The following is a 21887-nucleotide window of genomic DNA, read 5'->3' as shown; positions in this document are numbered from 1 at the left end:
AAATAAAACAACTAGAATTACCCACACTCTTACTGAATAACATATTTATTATATTATGAAACACTATCAAGCCTGAACATAATATTCACCCATCACAGAAAACCACAAAGTACAGGAGTATCGCATAACACAGTTTTTAAGACTCGGAATAAATAAAGATGGCATTGTCATGCACTAAAACACAAACTACTCACTACACACACAGGCTTCCTGCATCGACACATAACCACAGAGTTTATAACGACACCTACAGCTAGCTATAGCTAATGTCCACTCAGCTGTACAGCCATTAATTCATAAAGACTAATTCTACTTTATGGCTCAACTCCCGTTTTTTATCCAGTTCCTGACTCAGGAAAAGGAAGTGTGCTTTTATCTACCATGTATCTACTGTTAATTCTGTACATTTCTCTGTAGTCGTCACTAAAGTGTAAACTAGATAAAAGATGTGCAAAGCCCTACAGTGTGTTCTTTAGGGAGAAGAGAGCTCTACAGGGGTTTGATCGACCCTTTAGGACAAACATTTAATTCTAAAAGGGGTGAAAAAAATCAATTCAGTTAGATTATTCACTGAGTTAGACAGCTTTCTGTTTCACACCTGTAAGACAGAGGCAGTAGCGTACAAGTTTATCTAAAGGTAGTTTTTTAAGATCTATTTTTCCTTGCCTTAAACAGCTGAAAATTTAAAATTTTGTATAAAACATATTACATGGGAGTAAAAGTTTCACTTCTTAACACTACATTTGTCTAGAAGCCTTGAATCAGTCTCATCACGCATTGTTTCAGAGTCGTTTCTTTTAGAGAAATAAAAGAATAAAGGAAACGTGATAGAGAAAGCAGGTGATCAGATGGGTAAAGGCAACATGGGTAATCTCTATCTGCCCATTTAGGTTCGAAGGTCTATTAAGTCACCATATTGCTCTTACCAACTGAATACTGTTAGAGCTACAGGATTGTCGGCAGTGAAAGGGTATTTAAGGTTGAATAAAGGATTCAGCATGAGATTTGACTCAGATCGGATAGAATGGCTTCTACGGCTCTTCCTGTAGAAACCACACCTCATTGCGGCGTCCGTAAGGCTTCAGTGGCGGGTCGTAGCTACAGCAGAAGTACTGCTTGCGCTGGAAGGGGGCCGTCTCACCCAGGGTGCGGGTCAAACGCAAGGCCTCTGCTCGGTACTCACTCTCACCCGCGAAGCCTCCAAACTGCCTGCAAACAAATAAAAACAGAGATGAGGAAAGGTTTAATTAGGTGGATAGTTTAAGTTAGCTTGATTTGGGGGATTTATGGGACTTTTTAAAGGATGTGCTGTCTCACTGAGGTGGTACAGGGACCCCAAAAGACACAAGTGCACATGTGTATTTAATGCAAACGTGAGGTCAAGAAAACCTGCCTTAGGACCTGGTCTACCACAAACACTCTGCAGGAGAAAGAAAAAAGTCAGTGACTCTAATCCAATACACTTTTTTTCAAATTAAAGTCCACTATCTGTCTGTGCTGTGTGTGCACTGCAAATAAGATCGGATATTCACTGAAAGCTCTGGCTCTCTAAATGGGAAACAAACTAAGCGCATAACTAAAATGTGCCGCACATGCTTTTCCAGTCAATCAGCAACAGGGGGCGTTCGTGCTTGTGCACAGAGCAGGGGAAAAGCCATGGATGTGTTAAGAGAAAGGCAATGAGAGGCCTTTGCACACTCCATTTTTTTCCGTTGGAAATTGTCACACGTCTAAAAATAAATACGACTTCACGGTGTCTGAAACTTTAAATCTCAGAACAGGTTTGATTTTCTGTGATCTTCGCATCCGTCAGAGCCTTTAGAGATGTTTGACCACGAATCATTGAGGAACATGTGGCGGCAGGACACAGCCACAATAAGACAGAGCAACGGGGCGAACAGAATCATTTCATTACTCAGACAGCTCACTTTCAACAGGTCAGATAGTAATATTCAGGTGGATGATGGTGAAGAGGAGGAGGATGTGGACCGCACACAGAATGTGGAGGACAGCTCCACCCCTTTCATGCAGCTGTGGTGCCAAATAAAAGACAAGTAGGGAGCGGTGACAGCCAAGATAGGTAACTCCAGAGAAGAGAGGCAAATGAGGAAATGTGTCCTTTAATTTTGTCACATATTGCAAATTTTGACAACGAATAGAACAATAAACTGTATCAGAATCAGGTGCAAGGTTTCTGACCATAACAGTTTTTTTAAGATGACAGCTCCAAAAAAAAAACCAGACTGTGTGCAAAGGTCTGGAGAGGAATGGTAAAGCGAGACTGTACTCCTCCAAAATATGACCACATAGGGCATTTATACAAGCATAAATGCAGAAATTACGATGGTTATTTACGTCTTTTGTTGGGTGGCGGCCCCTGGTGGCTGTGGAAATTATTATGGGTGCAGGCAATGTAGTATAAAGAGCAAGAAAGTCCGCTAGGGGTGAGAGGGAGGAAGTGGAGGACAAGCACCAGACTTTCATCCAGGAGAAGTGTCTGTGTCCCCTGTCAAACCAGAAGTCAGCACAGATTTATTTCAACAAGTATGTCACGAGAGATACGTTACATTACCCTTTTAACAAATGTATTAATTTGAAGGCAAACCATGATGTTTTTTCAAAACCTAACCATAGAGTTTTAATGAGAATTAGCACCTCCAAGTCTGAGGCCATGGTCCTCAACCGGAAAAGGGTGGATTGCCCACTCCAGGTCATGGGGGAGGTTCTGCCTCAGGTGGAGGAGTTTAAGTATCTCGGGATCTTGTTCACGAGTGAGGGTAGGATGGAGCGGGAGATTGACAGGCAGATTGGGGCGGCGTCAGTAGTGATGCAGACGTTTAACCGGTCCGTTGTGGTGAAAAGGGAGCTTAGCCAGAAAGCGAGGCTCTCGATTTACCGGTCGATCTACATTCCAACCCTCACCTATGGTCACGAGCTCTGGGTAGTGACCGAAAGAAGGAGATCACGAGTACAAGTGGCCGAAATGAATTTCCTCCGCAGGGTGGCTGGGCTCAGCCTTAGAGATAGGGTGAGGAGCTCGGACATCCGGGAGGGACTCAGAGTAGAGCTGCTGCTCCTCCACATTGAGAGGAGCCAGTTGAGGTGGTTCAGGCATCTGGTAAGAATGCCTTTCGGACGCCTCCCTTGGGAGGTGTTTCAGGCATGTCCAACCGGGAGAAGACCCGGGACACGCTGGAGGGATTACATCGCCCGGCTGGCCTGGGAACGCCTCGGGGTTCCCTCAGAAGAGCTGACGGAAGTGGCTGGGGAGAGGGCTGTCTGGGCTTCTTTGCTGAGACTGCTGCCCCCGCGACCCGGACTCGGATAAGCGGAGGACGACGAGTATGAGTATGAGTACGAACCATAGAGTTTTAATGCAACTGTGATTATTTCATAATGTTAACCACATATTTATAACTGCAACCGTTAACTCATATGAGCTGTTCTGCCATCCACTGGTAGGTGCACAAATTTAAGAAACGCTCCTGTGGGTTGTATTTACATGTAAGAAAATACAACTTATGTGGTTGTATAGGTTGATGGACTTTTCAGGTAAATCTGGTGTATTTGTTTGGGCATTTAGTTCAAATATCAACAATCTTTCTCCAGAATCGCTGACTCCCTCTGCAACTAAGGCCCCCAAAAATGAAATAGCTACTGGGTCAGGTGGGGTAACTGTGCTACAAGTTGGCTGTAATTGGTTTTAAAATTCGGACGAAATAATGACAGTGGGAAAATCATGGAAAGACTTTAACATACCACAATTCAGTTTTACATTTTAGTCATATGTAGGTTAACATGAGGTTAATGGTGCAATTAAATGTGTTGGACGACAAAACAGGTCAGCCTGACAGTAAAACCACAATAAGATCTAAGATAAGATGATATGTAGAATAAGATGAAATTACATAAATAACATATAAAATATAGCACTATATACATACATGTAAATGAGAATTGTGTGTTAAAGTAAGTAAAAAATGTGTCCAACAGTATTGCACAAATGTAATGAGAAAAAGGAATGAGATATTAGAGAATGGAACAAGCACTACTGACTTCATGAAGGATAGGAAAACACTTTAAATGACACATACAGAGTGTAGACAGTCATGCCGGGCCGCTCCTCAATCCTGATGGCACTGTCGGTGGGAGTTGGGGGCTCTTGCTGGTAGTTGGTGGGGATACGGATGGCGACCACCAAGCGGCGAGACAGAACACCGTCGTTGCGTGGGTACACTGTGATGATGATGGGAGCTGCTGTGCCCATGGCCTCCTCTTAGAGGATGAAGTGTGAGATAGAAATTTAGTTTAACAAGAGGAGAAACATAGAGGAGAGAAACTCCACTATCTTCCCTGAAGCATACTACCCAAATTTAAAGGTCAGGATTTGTGCGATTGTGTGTAGAGGACATAATATCATTATGCAAATAACAAAAAACAGACCATGTAAATTACATCTCTATGGATGATGCACTGGGGCCTAGTTTTCAGACTCCACCTTTAGTTGGCTGAGGTTAGATTTTAGATTAGTCTGCTGACCTAAAGCGGGGAAACATGACCTCAAAGGACATTAGTGTCTGACTATTATTCAAATGCATCCTCCGTTAAGCTGAGTCATGTAATAATAGATTGTTAATTCAAAATGAGAATGGAGACATGATGTATGTTGATCTTGTCTTTGATTAATTCAGCCTCAGGGCGTCCTGAGACTGACCTCTGTTTAAATTAACGTCGGAAACTAAACTAGGAGTATGATTTTTAAAATGTTCACGCAGCCTAAATACTCTACGGAAGGCAAGTTAAAAAAAATTCTGGTGATCCATTTTCTAAGTCTGATCTAAATGAATTCCTCTCAACTTAAGAATTTGTGAAAAGGAACTTTTGGCTGTTTTTTTTGTCAGGATCATTTGCTGATGTAATTGCATCTTTTTAAGGACCCTAAAATGATTATCCTGGCAAAATCTTCATTTCTCCTGCTACTAAGTTATAAACACACTTGTCTTCGGGCCTTCCTAAGACTGGCCACTGTTTAAATTAACATCAAAAACTAAACTAGGAATATGATTTTTCACTCAGCATAAATAACAACACATATTCCATGAACTAATTTATAAAACTGAGAGGAGATTGTAATATTTTTTATCCTTTAATAAACTGCAGAACTTGCTATTCACCCAGTAAGAGTCATTATTATTATTATTAGTCAGTGTTTTCTTTCTCTGTGGCTTTCATCAGATTATAAATATCTTTCTATAACATAACATAAATCAGTACTCTTGGTTCATCCTTTTATTATGTGTGTGATTTAAAGGGACAGTTCACATCAAAAGCATACATATTTTTCCTCTTACCTATAATGCTATGAATCAGTGTAGATTGTTTTAGTGTGAGTTGCCAAGTGTTGGAGTTATTGGCCGTAGAGATGTCTGTCTTCTCTCCAATATATTTAGAAACTTTTAAGATGAAATCATGACTAACATCAACCCAATCATGTACCAGTCACACATGAACTAAAACACTTTATCTAACATCATGACATCTTGTTATATCTTAATGTTGTAGTTGTATTGTTGTTGCTGTTATTGCGATGATGTGGTGTCTTGCTATCATTATTGCTAAAGCCTTTGTGTCACGTCATGTGTCTATTTTGTAATTGTGTTTTTTTATATAACAGTGTCTTTTAGCAGATAAATTATTCTGTTTCCTGCCCGGGGACTACAGATTAAAATTAGCGTATAGCTACCTCTGGTACAGCTAAGTAGCGGTGCACTGTCCCTGTTAAATAAATGAAATAAATAAATAAATAAAGTAAATAAGATGGCACCCAGCTTGTGGTGCTCAAAGCGCCAGAAATTGCATTTGTAAAACTAAACACCAGTGTCTCCTTCCAAAAATAAAATCATTATCCAGTTACTCAAGATAATCCACAGACCTTGTTGTGAGCAGTTCCATGTAGGAACTATTTTCTTTCGACCGGACTGCACCCACCAACCATATCACCATATAATATGTGTTTTTAATTTTGAGGTGAACTGTCCCTTTAAAAACATCAACACGTAATAACAGACTAGGTCCTGCACTGTTAGTGAACATATCTTAGCAAAGTGATCCAACAGGAAGTTAATTTTGGGATTGGCTTACCTTGTTCATTGCTCCCACCGATGTACATGAGCAGCTTCCTCACCAGCTCCCCAGTCACTTGGTCAAAAGTTCGTCCCTCAGAGGAAACAACAGCATATTTGGCACCATCATATCGCCGCACCTCAAAGCTAACTCCATCCTGGGGGTGAAAAAAGAAATCCGGGGGCGGTTTAGGCATCAGAAGGCCAACTGTAGCTGCACACAAATGCAGAAATTGCTTTAATGCATATACACCCACACAAACAAACCCAGTCCTGGGGGTTGCTGTATGGGAGAGGTTAAGCTCAGAGATGATTCACCTCTGACACACTGATGTTGACAATCTGCTCCCGAGGACGAAAGCCTTGAACTGGCGAGGGGGGTTAACACTTGGAGGGCTCAGTGTGTGTGTGCGTTTGTGTGCGTGTGACTGCACATGTGGGTGTGTGAAACCAATGTGGGCAGCCAAATAATGAGATGCAGATGAAACATATTTACACTGATTTGATTTAGTTTCTTCTTCTGCTCTGCAGGGTTCAGTCAGCCTACAGAGAATAATGGGCAAGAGATGTCTTGTTACATAACTGCACACAGGCAAACACACGACGCTCGACACACAGCGTCAATATGATGCAACAGTTTTGCATTAAATATGATTAAGTGGGGCTAATGTGGAGCACGGCCACTCAGCTATGCTGCTGAGCAATAACTTTAATAGGTTTTGAAGGAATCTGGCCACTGTAGATTTGAATACAGCCGCTCGTTCTGCTAATGTGATTATACTGTGTGTAGCCTTTAGCCCTGTGTTTGTTTGTGTGATGTTTTGAGCATTGGACTTTAATGTCAATGTGATTTGTTCTCCTTGCAGTGTTCACTGTCTATCTGCAAGAAGCTGCTGCAAAATATACAACTGGGCCAATCATGATAATCACGGTATTGACTTATCGAGGTCAGCAGAAATTATTGAGGTCATGCCCCTATATTATATTGCCTTTGTGTTTACATGTGGGTTTGTTCACCAACATTTGAACCAGAATTAACATCAGTGTTCGGCAGTATGTTGCCTGTTATGAAATGACTGACTATACCCCGTGCCAAATGTGTTTTTTTGTTGACAGAGCCCAAGAGTCCATTTTATTTATTGTTTTGGTTGTGTGGCTTTATTTTATGTTGTTGTTTCTACTGTCTGAATATTCTTCAAAAATTAAAAATTAACTTAAAAAAAATAGGGTAACAATTTGAATGCATCTTTTTAAGTAGTTCCAACTCTGGCGCTATAGAGTAAATTCTACGAGTCTTTTATAATCGGACAAACTCAATTAGTTTAGTACCACCGACATAATTTGCTTTGACCATTAAAAACTTAATTAGTTGAATTAACTTCACATTTATATAAAAGTTGTGTTAATATTTAGTGGTCAAACTATTTTTAGATAAGGTATTCTAACTTGGTTGTCAACTGAGTAAAACGCATTAATGAAACAAAGCTTTTTTTACGCTGAAAAACTAATTTATTTTAAGCGTTATCCACCAACCCCATGAATCATTTAAGGTTGCATTATATCAGCAGCATATAATGGTCTTAAAATGAGAATAACATCATTTATGAGTTGTTTCAGGGACGATAAATCATCCACCAAAAGTCATTATCGTGACCGGCCTATTACAATATTTTACAGATAACATAATGACACCAACAGCACAAAGACACAATGAAAATACACTCTGGGTGGGCATCATTCCCACTGCATATGCTCACTTGTGTGGCCTCCCGAAGTATGTTCCCTCTTCTCTGATGGAAAACTCACATCACAAAATTTCATACAAATGTTTTAGTCTCCATTTCAATTTCTGACCCTTTGTCTGTTGTCCAATCATAGTGTATTTAAATGTCTTCCAGTTGCTATATTTGTGTTGCTAGCAATCAAAACTGAACTGGAAATATGCTCGCTTCAAAGCCAGACTCCAGTACTAAGGTTTAAGTGAAACTGCATGTGTTTAGGAAGTACTGCACACACGACTGGATAAATAAGGCTTGGATTATACTGCACGATGATTTGATATTGTTTTGCTGTTGTTTAACTTGGTTCCCAATCAGTCGCTAAGTCACTAAGTTTGCTGTTTTCCATGGATGCATGTGAGAAAAAGTTTTCGTCACAAATAAGGTAACACAGCATGGGTAATTGATTCGCAATTGCAGGTGGAATATTCCCTTAAGGCAACTTTTGCATTCGATTATTATGCAGATCAAGCACGACAAGTGTTTGTAGACAATGCTAAGTAAAACAGAAATTTGCAAGTGAAGGCAATTTAATTTTAATACGGAGATCTAGCATTTGCAATTATTTCTGAAAGTGTAGCTAATTGAGAAGATAATTATCTCAAACTGAACATTTTGATACTTGATTGCATCTCCAGTGTCTATTGGCATCTTTCATTACATCCATTACAGGGCAATTACCAAAACAGCTTTCTACAATTTAAAAAACATTTCCAATCTTTGGAGCTTCCTGTCCCAATCTGACCCCGAAAAATTGGTCCATGCATTCATCTCCAGCAGATTGGATTACTGCAATGACCTTTTTGATGGACTTCCCAAAAAGACAATAGGCAGGCTCCAGCTAATTCAGAATGCTAAGAAAACAGAACATACTGTATCTGTACTAAAAACCCTCCACTGGCTGCCGGTACAGTACAGAACTGATTTCAAATTATTAATGCTTGGTCTTAAATGGTTTGGCTCCTAAATATATTTCTAACCTGCTAACCAGAACCCTCAGATCTTCAAGCACGTGTCTCCTGAATGCATCTGGGATACATGTGGTGCTGCTCTCTGGAACAAACTAGCTGATAACCTGAGATGTGTTACAACTGTATCATCCTGCGTATGTATACGTGTGCCTTTGTGAGCGTCATTTGTGAGTGCTAACTGTATTCTGTGTGCAAGTGTGCGCATTGTTTGGTTGGCTGAATGATTATTTTAGTTATATGGAGGATTTTATCGCTCTGTTTCATCGTTTAATGTTTCTTTACAGTCACTTCCAGCACCTTTGAACTTTACTCAAGGGCGAGGGCTTATGTGGTCCAGCATGACCCACTTCACTCATTGTTCCCGATCACAGTTTTTGGGGTGGAGATTTGGTGATTTTGGACCATTTAGAAGCAACTGCCACAACATCACCCTGTAGCATTGTGTATTTATCGAGGAGTCTCATTTGATTCTGTGTTCAGTAATGTTGTGTCATTAAAAGTAAAATTCAAGGGCCGTCAGTGGCTTTGTGGATAGAGCACGCACCCCACGTACAAGGCTGCTGCCGCAGCGGCCTGGGTTCGAGTCCATGTCATCCCCTCTCTCTCTCTCCCCCTTTCACACTTGGCTATCCTGTCCATTAAAGGCAAAATGCCCCAAAAATAGCTTTAAAAAAAAAAAAAAAAGGGGGAATTACAGCAAGGAAAATATTCTTGAACGAGTGGCTCCTCCCACTTTGCAATTACATTGGAAAAGAATAGATAAAACAAAATACTAGTTTGTTGTGTGGGTGTACCTAAAAATTGGCAGGGAGTACGTAAATACATCTTGTTACAGTAAAAAAAAAATCCATTGTCTTTGGACAAATGCAAATCAACTTCAAACCCCCCCCAAAAAGTAAAGATACAAACTTAATATTTTATTGTTAATATTACAGATTTAATAATGCTACAGTTACATCTGCTCAGATTTATTTTTTCACTGACTCACAGAGGTAAAGTGGTCTTGTGATTTAACAACACTTCTGCATTCATCCCTCAGCACATACAAGATAACACCATGTTATCATGCAGCTCTAACTTGTGACAGGTACCCAGGCTCCTGCATGGTAATTACACGGGCTCCTCTCTGTATGACTTGTCAGCAGGACCACCATTAACATTGTGTACAGGATGGCATAGCGAGAAAGCAGAGCCTGAGTTCAGTTAAGCAGTACAATTAACGTGTCTGAGGTTGTGTGTGTTTAGCTGCTGTCTTCTGCCAGCTTATAGGCTACAGTGATAATTACTTCATGCCGGAGGAGTGAGCACAAACGATTATCAACACTGTGAGTGTTAAATTGCCGTGTCATTTCACTTGGGTTAAAATAATCTTTTACATTCATTAGCAAACTTGGAGCTGAGCTCCACCTATATGTTGCTGTTATTCCGGTGTGAATGTGTGCGCATAGGTACGTGTGTATGCCCTGCCAACTCCTCTGTATTCTGTGTCAGTTTTAATTAAGAGTGTTGGGTGTCAGAGTCAGGTGGGTGCTCCACCGATCAGATGACAAGCTCTGATTTCAATACCTGCTGTTTAAACGAGTCAGTCAGGTCCAGAGATTTGATGAGCTTTGAGCTCTGGCAATTCAAGCCTGTTTAATGATGCTTAGAGGAAGTGTGGAGACTGTGGTGGCCTTTGACATCATCCTGCATTTGATCCTCTGTCAAATTTTCAGCAATAAAATGTTGAAATTTACTCACAGAGCTGCGCAGTAACATTCATTCTTTTCAAGTTCAAATGTGAGTATTTGCATGCAGTTATTTTACTGCTGGCTTAAACTGACTTTTCTGAATTCTAGCTCCAGACAATAGATGTTAGTATGCAATGTCAGAACAGATCTGCCTTCCAGTTTGTGTGTGTGCGGGTAAATGTGTCAGTTTAGGTCATGTGGCTCCCTGCCTGTCTGGTCATTTGGGCTGGAAGTCCTCTTTGTCTCAGCCCGTGTGCCTTTTGTGTCCCTGTCAAAAGTTAACAAGCTATTCAGAGATAAACACACACAATGCAGATTGAAAAAAACCCATGCTGACCGCGACGTTACATGCCTAACTGCACATGTACAGTAGTGCACTGTGGGTCAGCGGAGAGAAGAACCTCGAAATGGCTGTTGGGCATTGCCTCGGTTAATAACTCACATCACTGAGTTTGCTGGAATCCATCCAATGTGTGCATACATTAAATATAGGCAAACACAATATGTACGTAAACATACACTGGATGATGGTGGTGGTGGGGGTGGGGGTGCTGACATGTAAAGGGCATGCCCTTCCTTCTCTCTGACATCAGTTTTCAATGGTCAGTGTATCAGTGTACACACCAGGTCCATATCCTAGCTCAAGGGTTAACCACAAACACCTCTGCTCTGCATCCAGGGCAGGGTCAGTTGGCTTGGACTCACGTGGCACACACATGCATAATGTCATGATGGAAAAACAGTGGCCCACAGCACCTTAAACCCTTCCTGATTTTAGTCTAGTGTGTTGTTGTTTTAAGGTTACACAAACACCCAGCATCATCATCTTTATTCATCCCTGTCTTGCTGATTGGCAGAGGACCCCTGGCTGCTGTGCCCCTTTGCCCCACACTGCGGCTCAGCGGGCATCCTTATAGGTCACAAGCAATTAACTGCCAGGCTGTCAGTCAAGGTTACAGGGACTGTGATGCACTCTGCAAAGTCCAGGATCATTTTTAAAAAACAATTACAATAATATAACCTAGTTAGGGTTAAGTGCTGGATGAAATATTCATGCAAACAGGAGAAACCTCGCACCTCAGGATTACTGCGCGCATGTAGCCACACAGAGAAGCGCGCAGGGCAGAATTTGCAGAAGCTTTACAGATATCAGTGATGATGACGTTGTGTCTGACATCTGACAGGTGCCCGCGCGCGCTGCTTACCTTCGTCTCGCTGCTGAGCAATTTATATTCCGTCTCCTCGGTGTTTCCGAAGAGCGAATTCTTGATCATGCCAAACATGTCGCGTCTTCGGCCAGGTCACCTCTCCTCTCTCCGCTCCTTTTTGGTTTCCTGTGTCCTTCCCTTTTCGTCCTCGTGCGTGATAACTTTCTTTCTCGACTGACCCTTATGTGCTCGTCCGACTCCTTAAAAAAACAAACACCTTGATAAATAAGAGCTAACAGTACCCAGATGCTCCAAAGCGCAGAGTGCGCGCCTTGTTCCAGTGAGCACAGACCTCTCAACAGATGCTTGTTTCCCTCTCGGAGACAGAAGTTGGGAGATGCTGACTCCTCGCCCTTTGCCGAACCTAGGAATGAACAAATCAGCCTCCACCGTGACGGCTGGGGTGTCTCCGCCCTCCTCCGCTCTTAGTTTCTCCTTTTACCAGCTTGACGCTCACTTATGTCACCACCTTTCACTCACAGGCGTTTAAATTCACTTAAAGTGGGGCATCAAGCATGCAGCACAGGGGGTAATTTCCCCTGACTTAATCACCCCCCAGATGAGTTCAGGTTGTGCTGACATTACACATACATGCATAACTAACTCCCTGGTATGAGATGCAGCATCTCTAGGGAGTCACCTCTTCCAAATCCCCCCCTCCCCAAAAATAGAGTAACCTTCAGTGCCACTCAGCTTTTGTTAGGGTTTCTCTCTCATTCCGTTTGTCATGGCTGTCTGCTCCGGGATGCGTAAAACAGCGGGGAGTGGAGAAGCACATTTACATCCTGCTTTTGGTGCAATATAATTTTTGACACAAGCTGTTGGTTTGTCAGGATGCATTGGAGTTTCTTTCGTGTGTGTGTGTGTGTGTGTGTGTGTTAGTTTGGGGCAGCGCATGGGTGCACGTCTTACTCCCTGTGTCACTGTGCGTTGCTTTGCTTTAGGGTTAGTCTATTTAGATTCACACTGAAGGCAATGTTAGTCACCACTGGGGAGTAAGAGGAAACAGGAAGGGCAGATTTAATGAAAAAAAAAAAAAGTGGGATAGATATCACAGGGCCAGAAAAGATGAGGTTGTTGTAGTTGACTTGATATGCATTTCATTATATATATATTTGTAAACATTCCTCAGAGATTTTGGTCCATATTGACATGATGACATCACACAGTTGCTGCAGATTTGTCAGCTGCACATCCATGATGAGAATCTCCCGTTCCACCACATCCCAAAGGTGCTCTATTGGATTGAGATCTGGTGACTGTGGAGGCCATTGGAGTACAGTGAACTCATTGTCATGTTTGAGATGATGTGAGCTTTGTGACATGGTGCGTTATCCTGCTGGAAGTAGCCATCAGAAGATGGGTACACTGTGGTCATAAAGGGATGGACACGCTCAGCAACAATACTCAGGTAGGCTGTGGTGTTTAAACCATGCTCAGTTGGTACTAAGAAAATCTCCCCCACACCATTACACCACCAGCAGCAGCCTGAACCATTGATACAAGGCAGGATGGATCCATGCTTCCATGTTGTTTACACCAAATTCTGACCCTACCATCTGAATGTGGCAGCAGAAATCCAGACTCATCAGACCAGGCAACGTTTTTCCAATCTTCTATTGTCTGGCACCAACAACCATGCCACATCCAAAGTCACTTAAATCACCTTTCTTCCTCATTCTGATGCTCAGTTTGAACTTCAGCAGGTCGTCTTCACCATGTCTACATACGTCAATGCATTGAGTTGCTGCCACGAGAAAAAACATTAACCGACATCAGTTATTTAGAGTTGTAATATTTGTTGTAACATAAAACATGACTTGGCAATGTTGGAATCTACTGCCTCAATTCCCATTGTGCTGAGTTTGAAAAACTTTTTGCATGACGTACACCAAGCCTTGTACACACTGCCTAGAGCAGTGGTGTCAAACATACAGCCTGGGGGCCACAGCCAGCCTGCCACAGGGTCTAATCTGGCCCACTGGATCACCTTGCACACCTAAAAGTGATGCACTTGTGAAGGCTGAGAGGGGCCAGGTTTCAGGAGCAAGTTAAACACTGAGTAGCTGTTGTCGTGTAAAATGCTGCTTCAGGGGCTTTTCCACTCCAATCAGAATACAGTTCTTTTCTTTCACTTTAGTTCTGTGTGGTGATGTCAGGGTTACTGGTCCGGCCCACCTGTGATCGAATCAGACTGTATGTGGCCTGTGAACTAAATTGAATTTGACACCCTTGGTCTAAAAGCAGTTTCAGCCAGCCAAAATCTTTGTTAAACAGCCAATTTTCATTGAATTTGTACTTTTCCACGTCGTCCACAGTACAGTAACAGCTGACCAGCAGACAGTGGATCCTCTGCTCTGACAAATCTCAGCCGGAAACAAAATCCGAGTGTGTTTGGTTTCACTATCCAGATCTGTGTGACATTAAAGCTGCAGTAGGTAACTTCTATAAAAATTACCTTTAGTCATATGTGCTGAAACTATCACTACATCCTGATGGTAGTACACAACACAGATAACCCATGAAAAACACCAGGCTCCTCTGCATCCTTGTAGTTCTCCAATCCACTGCACCTGAAAGAAAACAACCACTCAGAGCCAGGAGGAGTCTCTGACGCAGTGTAATCACTACTTGGGACTGGGTTAGAGACTCCGCCTGGCTTTATTTATTGATCTATCTTTTGTTGAGGTGCAGGAGATTCATTCAAAAGCCATTAGGAGAACTAGGAGTAGCCATGGGAACCAGATTATTTTCACAGATGGTCTGTCTTGCGTACTACTGACAGGATAGAATGACAATTTAAGCAAATGAGTTATTTTTCTGATAAAAATTACCTATTGTAGCTTTCATACAAGAGACAATTTAAAAAATATTTATATAAAAAATACCTGTTACAAATTATTCTGGGATTTTACAATGCAATGTCAGAAAAAGTTTCATAATCCTACTTAGCATCTTTAAGCATTTTAAAGATTTTTGAATTTTGCTCTAAGACATTTTAAAACCAATTAAGGCCTTATTTTTAGATGAATGATTTCACTGCCTTTTAAAAGCTTTTTAAGGATCCATGGTAACCCTGTTTGTCGTCCACCGAAATGCACACTCACACAAAAGCACAAGAGTAGAGGACAAATCAGACAAATCGGCGATACATCGATCTGAATCAATAATGTTAATAATATTAATGATGCAAAGTGAAAACACTGCTGCATATCATCATCTTGAATATACGCCTTTATTTTGAAATTACCATGGCACGTCTGTGTCACCATTTTCCGTCCAGGCACACCTTCCTAAACATTCAACCAGTGCTAGCAGCCTGGCACCAGATGGATAATTATAAGCAGTCAAGATGCCCATCATGACATCTTCAAATGTCTTGTTATGTCCACAACTTAAAGATATTCAGTTTGCCATCATAGAGAAGTAAAGAAACCAGCAAATATTCACACTGCAGAAGCTGGAATGAGAGAATTTTGACTCTTAAAAATCTTGAAACTGACTAATTGCCTATCAAATTAGTTGGTGATTATTTAACAGTTGACGACTAATTGATTAATTGTTGCAGCTCTAATGTGTAACCGCTTTTAACAAAAACTCAAAGTGTGACAGTGACTAATATTTTAATGGGACAAATGAAGCAAAATGAAAATGTACTTACAGTCCATTTAAATGGTTGCTTTTGCCTTTATACAGTTAGGAAAAATGCCGAAACACAAACAAAAGCATGTGTGGACAAGCTGCAGGTACAGTATATTTACAGCTCAACAACAGCTTTTTAATTATGGCATTTATTTTCACAGTTGCTTCCCATACTCTCAAATCAGCTTATCCTCATATTGACCATTGACAGAACAAAACAACAGAAATTAAGTTGAGTTCTCTCAAAGCTGTCCATGATGGCACAATCCTCCATCTGCCAGACAAACAAGTATTCCTCTGGAGTTTACTTATCATGTGGTGGATTATATGAGACCAGATAAATCAGCCACAAACAAGTCATTTGTGAAGAGTTTTTGAGATTTTCTTCCAATGTTGCACCCTCCCATGTCCTCACTTCTCCCAGCCTTTACCTCCAGGCTGAGTGGGCAACCTGAGCCCCACCAGGCCGGCCACTTCTTCTGGACTGCGCTCTCCCTTGCTGTGGTAGAGATTGTGCAGAGCCAAGTGGGTCCTGGTGGACGCCAGCAAACACAGGTATGTGTGTGAGTCGTGGTGTGCCTCCTGCTGGGCACGGCAGTACCTTTCTCCTGTTACCTGTCAGAGGGGAAAAGAGAGAAAATGTGAATGAAGATCAAACTATAAAGGGGAGAGTGATATAGGTAAGACAGCATGCACAATTTATTTTATTTATTTTATCAGTAAGTAAAGAAAAAATGAAATCAAGTAAAGAAAATATGAATAAATGCCTTCAGGTCTAGCTGGTGAACAACATGGAGTTCACAATGACAATAACAGACAATGTAAAGTAAACACATGTCCCTATATCACACGCTTTCCCCTCCATCAACCATAACAGCTACATGGATAGTAAGCATTTAGTCCAGACCCTATAGAGATTCACGTATACATTACAATGCCTCCGAGGCTTTTCGGAGCTGGGACACATACACAGTCAGGCAAGAGTTGCTCCCAGCTATTTTGCTTCACTTGACTGCACATGCATTCAACCAGCCTGGTGAGCCAGGTTCTTCCAAGCATAAATAATAAAAGCTTTAAGCCTATATGCTTTTAAAAAAAACAAACCTTCAATGGAGCAAGCAGCTCTACTGTTTTCTTTTTGGAAACAATTACATGCAGTCAGATTGACATGATGGCAGACTGTTAAATGCTGTATGTTTAATATAAGAATAGCTATACACATTAATTAAAATAAATACAATAAAGACAAAGTTAAATTAGGGCTGCCCCTGGAGATGAATGTGGTCATATAGACGCAATTACAAACAGATTTAAAGCTTATTAGAGGCTTTAAAACAAAGTTTAAACACAGTTACAAGTATCTATTTAATCCCGCGGAAGCATACAAATTCTTTGGTAACGTAAAAACGGTTAGCTATTATAGTTTTTTATATTGCATTATTTTGAGCCTAATCCTGTTAATCTGGGTTCACGTTAACGCAAAGGCCAATTAACGACGATTATTTGAACATATTTAATTACTAAATCTTGTGTAGCAGCCTGCACATCGATGCGTAGGAACTTAAACAGTTAGTTTATTCATTATCAGACGGAGCACTCACCTGCGCCTTAACACTAAGCTATGCTAGGCTAACGTTAGCATGTCCTTCTGCTTCACCTTGCGTGTAACCGTTACGCTACTTCAACATCTTACAAAGTTGGCAATAACAACCCCCACATTGTCATGTTGGGCATTCACTCTTTTCCTACGTTTCTGAACAGCTAAAGGGCGAGACTAGTTTGAACTTGACTAGCAGCACGGTAAAGTTTTCATTCAAGTTATCAGGTTAGCTAACGTTAGCCACCACGCTCATTCCCTGTAGTTCGTAACGGTAGTTAGCAAACTTAGCAAACGTTAGCTTAAACGCAGCTACTGGGAAACTCACCTTATTCTTCCGAAACTGGTCCATAACATAGCTGTAGGCCAGTGACCGTTTATAAGTTGGTCCGTGAATGGCACGTAGTTCTTTGAGTATTCCTCTGCAGACTCGGAGGGGTGATGACAGCGCCGCCATCTCTGAAATGTGTTGTGATTGTGCGGCGCTTGAAGCCAGGCAGCCTCAATCTAACACCGCACAGTCGATCAAAGACATTACTTTGTGTAGACCACAGGGGGGCGATGTATCCCACTAATAAGTGCACGACATGTGACGCTTCCTTCCATCAAACATTTATCTGCAACTGTGAAGGTAACGTGGATTCAGTTAAAAGTGTACACACAGTCAGTCTTTGATGGATATGTAGATAAATAAATATGCAAGGTAATGGGATGTAGGCTTTTGGCTCTTGTTGGTTGTGTTGCTGCTGCAGGAGCCCAGGGTTAGAGCATGCTAACAGTCACTGGTTCACATGTAAAACAGTTTAAGAAGCAAACAGTTGTTGTTTTCCATCTTTTAAACTACTGTAAAACTGTTAAAAGTGCTGGAACAGTTGCTCAATTGAAGCAGATAGCTGTGGCTCAGAGCTCACAGGTGCAAAAATATGCAATTGGGAACAGAGCATCAACTTTCCTGGATAAATACAGTCTGGAAATAATGGAAACTGTGACATTTAACACCATATTTGCCAAGTGATTATTGTTTTTATTCACTGACTGTTTATTGTATTCTCAAATTCAGGTTCAGAGATGTTGTCTGAGACGTGGGGAAACACTGTTTAATGGGTCAAGAAACTGTGCTGCTGCCTGTTTTGGAGGGTCCATCCAAGATTGGCCAAGAGAGAGGAAAGCTGCATCAACTGCTGGTCCTCGGTTACATTCAAAGCCTTATTCACATGGACTCCACCTTCATCTTCACTGTAAGGTAATGCATGATTGAAATATTTAACATAACATGCCTGAAATGTTTCCTCTGTCACTCAGCCTTATACACCCCACCTGCTATTGAGTTAAAGGAACAGTGTGTAAGATGTAGGGGGATTTAGTGGCCTCTAGCGGTGAGGTTTGCACATTGCAACTAGCTGAAACTTCTCCCAGTTAGAATTCCTTCAGTGTTTATTGTTCAGGAATGATCTGCAGAGGTCTCTTCCTCTCCAGAACAAACTGGTCAGGCGATTTAAACTGATAAAAACACTGAATAAAACAGTTTCACGTTACTAATCAATGTTTCTCCGACACTGTTTGGCATGTTGGAGATAGGCCACTAGCCCAGCACCTGCAAATGTGTGCTCACCTTTTTCCTCGGTTAATTTAAGATTGGGACGTTCAGGAGGTTTTAACTGGGAGCCGAATTATCAACAGAGGTTTTTTTCCTCTCCAAAACAAACACACTTGGTGATTTAAAACGGTAAAAACACTGATTAAAGTCATTTTTCTGACATGCTCATCTTGGAGAGGCTGCTTACTACGGAGGCTGGTATGAAAATATGAATGGCGCTGTCTCGAACAAGTGTAACGAAAACACAACAATTCCTATTTTTAAGAAAACATACCTGTGATATTATATTAAATTTCCGCCAATATATCTCCCTAAATCCTACACACTGGACCTTTAAGTAATTACCACCTGATAAACGGGTCAGCAGAGAAGACAGAGGGGACTGTGGAGATTTGTAATCGTATTTTCTTTCAGGATCTGTCAGCATCTCTCTGTTTCTTCCCTCCCTTTACTATAAATAACAACTCAAACATAGAATGGAGCCAAACTACACATGCACTGTTGTCGTGGCTGTGGGAATAACTTGAAAACAACTCACTCCCTGAAGAGAATAAAACAAAAGAGTTACCTCACTCTCTTGTGAATGTAAGCCTCTACTAGTCCTAGTGTACACAGTGCAGTGTCATTTGGTCCACGGTGTTCCTGATGGTAGAAACAAGGTAGAATATTTCGACTATTGCAGAGATACAGTGCAGTCTTTACCTTTGTGAAGGGTGCTTTTGAGCACATATCTTTGTGTGCTACTAGCTTTTGATTTGGACACTTGAGAGCGGTCATCTGTCACCATAGCAACACTGAGTTTAGCTGAGGGCAAAATGCAGAGGAAAGGATCAGTCTGTTTTTCGCAGACGTGAAGCGAAATTCTTTTAATGCTTTGTTTGATTTTCAGGGAGTCGGTGTGTGTGGTGTGAAAGGTGCCGGTGCTTCGTCACGCAGAGACAAAGCTCTTTACATTTCACTTATTATATTGAACATTGAATTAGTCTGTAAGTGGATTATAATGATAATACGGCGCAGGTGGCGTTACACTGCAGAACTGAGGCTGTGAATTTGACCTAAGAGGCTGAAACGTGAGGTGTTCACACTTGATTCAGGTCACAGGTCACCACACTGGTTGTCTCAACACTACATTCCCAGTGTTTCCAGTTATTTGAGCCTGTGTATTGATGATTGACTCTAGGGGGAGCCAGTCTCTTATCAGTTTCACACACCGGTTTGGTTCCTCGACATTTGTTGGTAGGCACCCCTCTCCCCCTCCTCCTCTTCTCCTCCTCTCTCTCTCTTTCTCTCTCTCTCTCTCTCTCTCTCTATCTCTCTCACACTCTTTCAATGAATACTAATGCAGCGAGTGGGCCCACCTCCCTTCCTCCCATCTTTTTCGCAGGGATGGGCGGGAGAGGGGAGACAGAGCAATTCCAGCTCAGTATCCTTCCTCATGAGGCAGGCAGTGCTTGACTAGCAGCAGCCCCAATGCCTTTTTTTTCCTCCCACTGAGCAATACTGGTGATACTGTGCTGTGCGTTGCTGCTGCAACAATGTCTAACCTGTGTGAGTGGCACCAGATATTAGACCAGAGTTGAGAGAAAGGACATCTGTGCCTGCTTTTTTTGTCATCTGGATGGGAAGTCTTTTTTGGGAGGAGAGACAGAAGAAAGCAGAAGGCAGCCGGGGAAGGGGAACAACTGGCAACAGCCAATCCCCCCTTCCACACATAGACTGGAGACAACGGAGGCCACTGGAGTATTTGCTTTTATCTTTCGTTTTTTGTTCTTTTTTTTCCTCATCGCGCTGCTGGGAGGTGCTTTACCTTTTCATTTGCTTGCTCTCTCGGTCCTCTGTCTTCTCATCTATTTCGCCATTTACCTGGTCAACAATTTCTTCTATTTATGAGCCAGACAAGGAGGGACAGAGAGAGGCAGAGAGACAGAGAAAAAGAGAAAGAGAAAGAGGAGGGGGATTTTTTTTTGCCCCCTTTTATTCTCTTTTTTTTGTCCCCCTTCATTCATTCTTGCTTCCCTCTCCATTGCTATCACTTCCAGCCTTTTCTATCCCTGTGCAGCCCACGCTCCCTCCTCCCTTCACCGCCTCCCTCCTCCTCCTCCTCCTCCCCCTCCTCCCCCCACCACTCCACTCACTGTCCACCCGTAACTTTGGCTACTTTTTTGACTCCACCAGTGTTTTAATTTCCTTACTTTAAAAACCTCTCATAGAGACATTTTAATTGGCTTGCTTGTATTTTCTATTTATGCCTTTTTCACTTTTGTACCTTTTCCTATTTCCTACCCCCCTTCTCTTTTTTCCTCCTACCATCCTATGCATCTTTTTTGGGCGATTCTTAATTCTAACCATAGGTAGGTCTATTTAGTGTTTAGTGTCTGTCTCAAAGTCTTTGTTCCTTTTCTGTGTATGCAAGGTGTTTTGTGTGGGGTGCACATACATCACACATACATACACACACACACACACACACACACACACATACATTGGCCTACAATCTAACATTGGTATACCATGTCTCCCCTCCCATCCGGCTCTCAGCTGATTGTTGCCTCATGCCATGTCATCCTCACCTCACTCTCCCCTTGCATACTATAATCTGTGTTATCTTACTTTTTTCTTGTGTTCTCCTCAAACCAAAACCACAGTGACTCATCAAGCAAGCACCTTCTCCAGCTGTCATCACGGAAACCACATTTTTTGACTGCATCGTCTCTGTGTTGTTGCACAAAAAGTCTGTCCTTCCATTAAAAAACGTCTGAAACGCCCCTTTATCACACGCCCTCACATGTCCTTTTTCTGTTTGCCTCCATGCACATTGAGAATCCGAATTCCACTTTCATCGCGTAGAAGTGTTGTCAAGCCGAGGCGCGTCTAAGTTTCCTCGCCTCATGTTTATCAGGTGAAGGTCAAACTGAGCGAAGGCCTAATTCATGAGCGACAATGCGCTGTTGTTGCAAAGCGCATTTGTAAGCCAGCGCTCGTCCGTTCTGTCGGGGTGTCATCTGTGTTTATGCACTCCTCTGCCTCCTTTTTCCTCTGCCCTCTTTTCCTCTCTCTCTCTCGTCTCCCTCTCTCTCTGTCCCCTATCTTTCTGAACTGACTCTCATTCTCGCAGACAGACACACACAAGCACTCAAAGAGAATGGACTAGGAAAATACTGGCTTTTATCATCCAGAGGAATTTTTTCCCCCTCTTTTTTTCCTCCACCATAATTTTCACTTTTTTTCCACTCACTTTGCTT

The 21887-nt window shown here is 41.9% G+C and overlaps 3 protein-coding genes across 4 annotated transcripts in view; 1 reads left to right on the top strand and 2 right to left on the bottom strand.

Moving 5' to 3' along the window:
- Positions 1–29: 29 nt before the first annotated feature.
- LOC117268149 (heme-binding protein 1-like) lies at positions 30–12224 on the bottom strand. Its single transcript, XM_033644352.2, has 5 exons — positions 12102–12224; positions 11807–12009; positions 6142–6280; positions 4095–4275; positions 30–1209 (listed from the first exon to the last, which is right to left on the bottom strand). Exons 2-5 carry the CDS (start codon positions 11882–11884, stop codon positions 1032–1034), a joined length of 576 nt encoding a protein of 191 aa, XP_033500243.1. The 5' UTR covers positions 11885–12009; positions 12102–12224; the 3' UTR covers positions 30–1031.
- Positions 12225–15030: 2806 nt separating this feature from the next.
- fmc1 (formation of mitochondrial complex V assembly factor 1) lies at positions 15031–17554 on the bottom strand. The gene is made up of 2 exons (XM_033644249.2): positions 17377–17554; positions 15031–16066 (listed from the first exon to the last, which is right to left on the bottom strand). The coding sequence occupies exons 1-2, from the start codon at positions 17503–17505 to the stop codon at positions 15863–15865; spliced, it is 333 nt and encodes a 110-aa protein (XP_033500140.1). The 5' UTR covers positions 17506–17554; the 3' UTR covers positions 15031–15862.
- Positions 17555–20150: 2596 nt separating this feature from the next.
- The window catches only part of grin2ba (glutamate receptor, ionotropic, N-methyl D-aspartate 2B, genome duplicate a), a 200652-nt gene continuing 198915 nt past the window's right edge, over positions 20151–21887 (top strand). Inside the window, exon 1 of one of the 2 annotated variants that reach the window (XM_078161815.1) lies at positions 20151–20443. The gene's annotated coding sequence lies outside the window, so the exon portion shown is untranslated. Of the gene's footprint in view, positions 20444–20602; positions 20997–21887 lie in introns of those variants that run through there. The other variant, XM_078161814.1, reaches the window with a different exon arrangement.

This window comes from Epinephelus lanceolatus, chromosome 18 (assembly GCF_041903045.1).
Source record: "Epinephelus lanceolatus isolate andai-2023 chromosome 18, ASM4190304v1, whole genome shotgun sequence".
Taxonomy (NCBI): domain Eukaryota; kingdom Metazoa; phylum Chordata; class Actinopteri; order Perciformes; family Serranidae; genus Epinephelus; species Epinephelus lanceolatus.
Note: the sequence above shows the minus strand (reverse complement) of the source record. Positions and strands in the feature narration are given on the sequence as shown.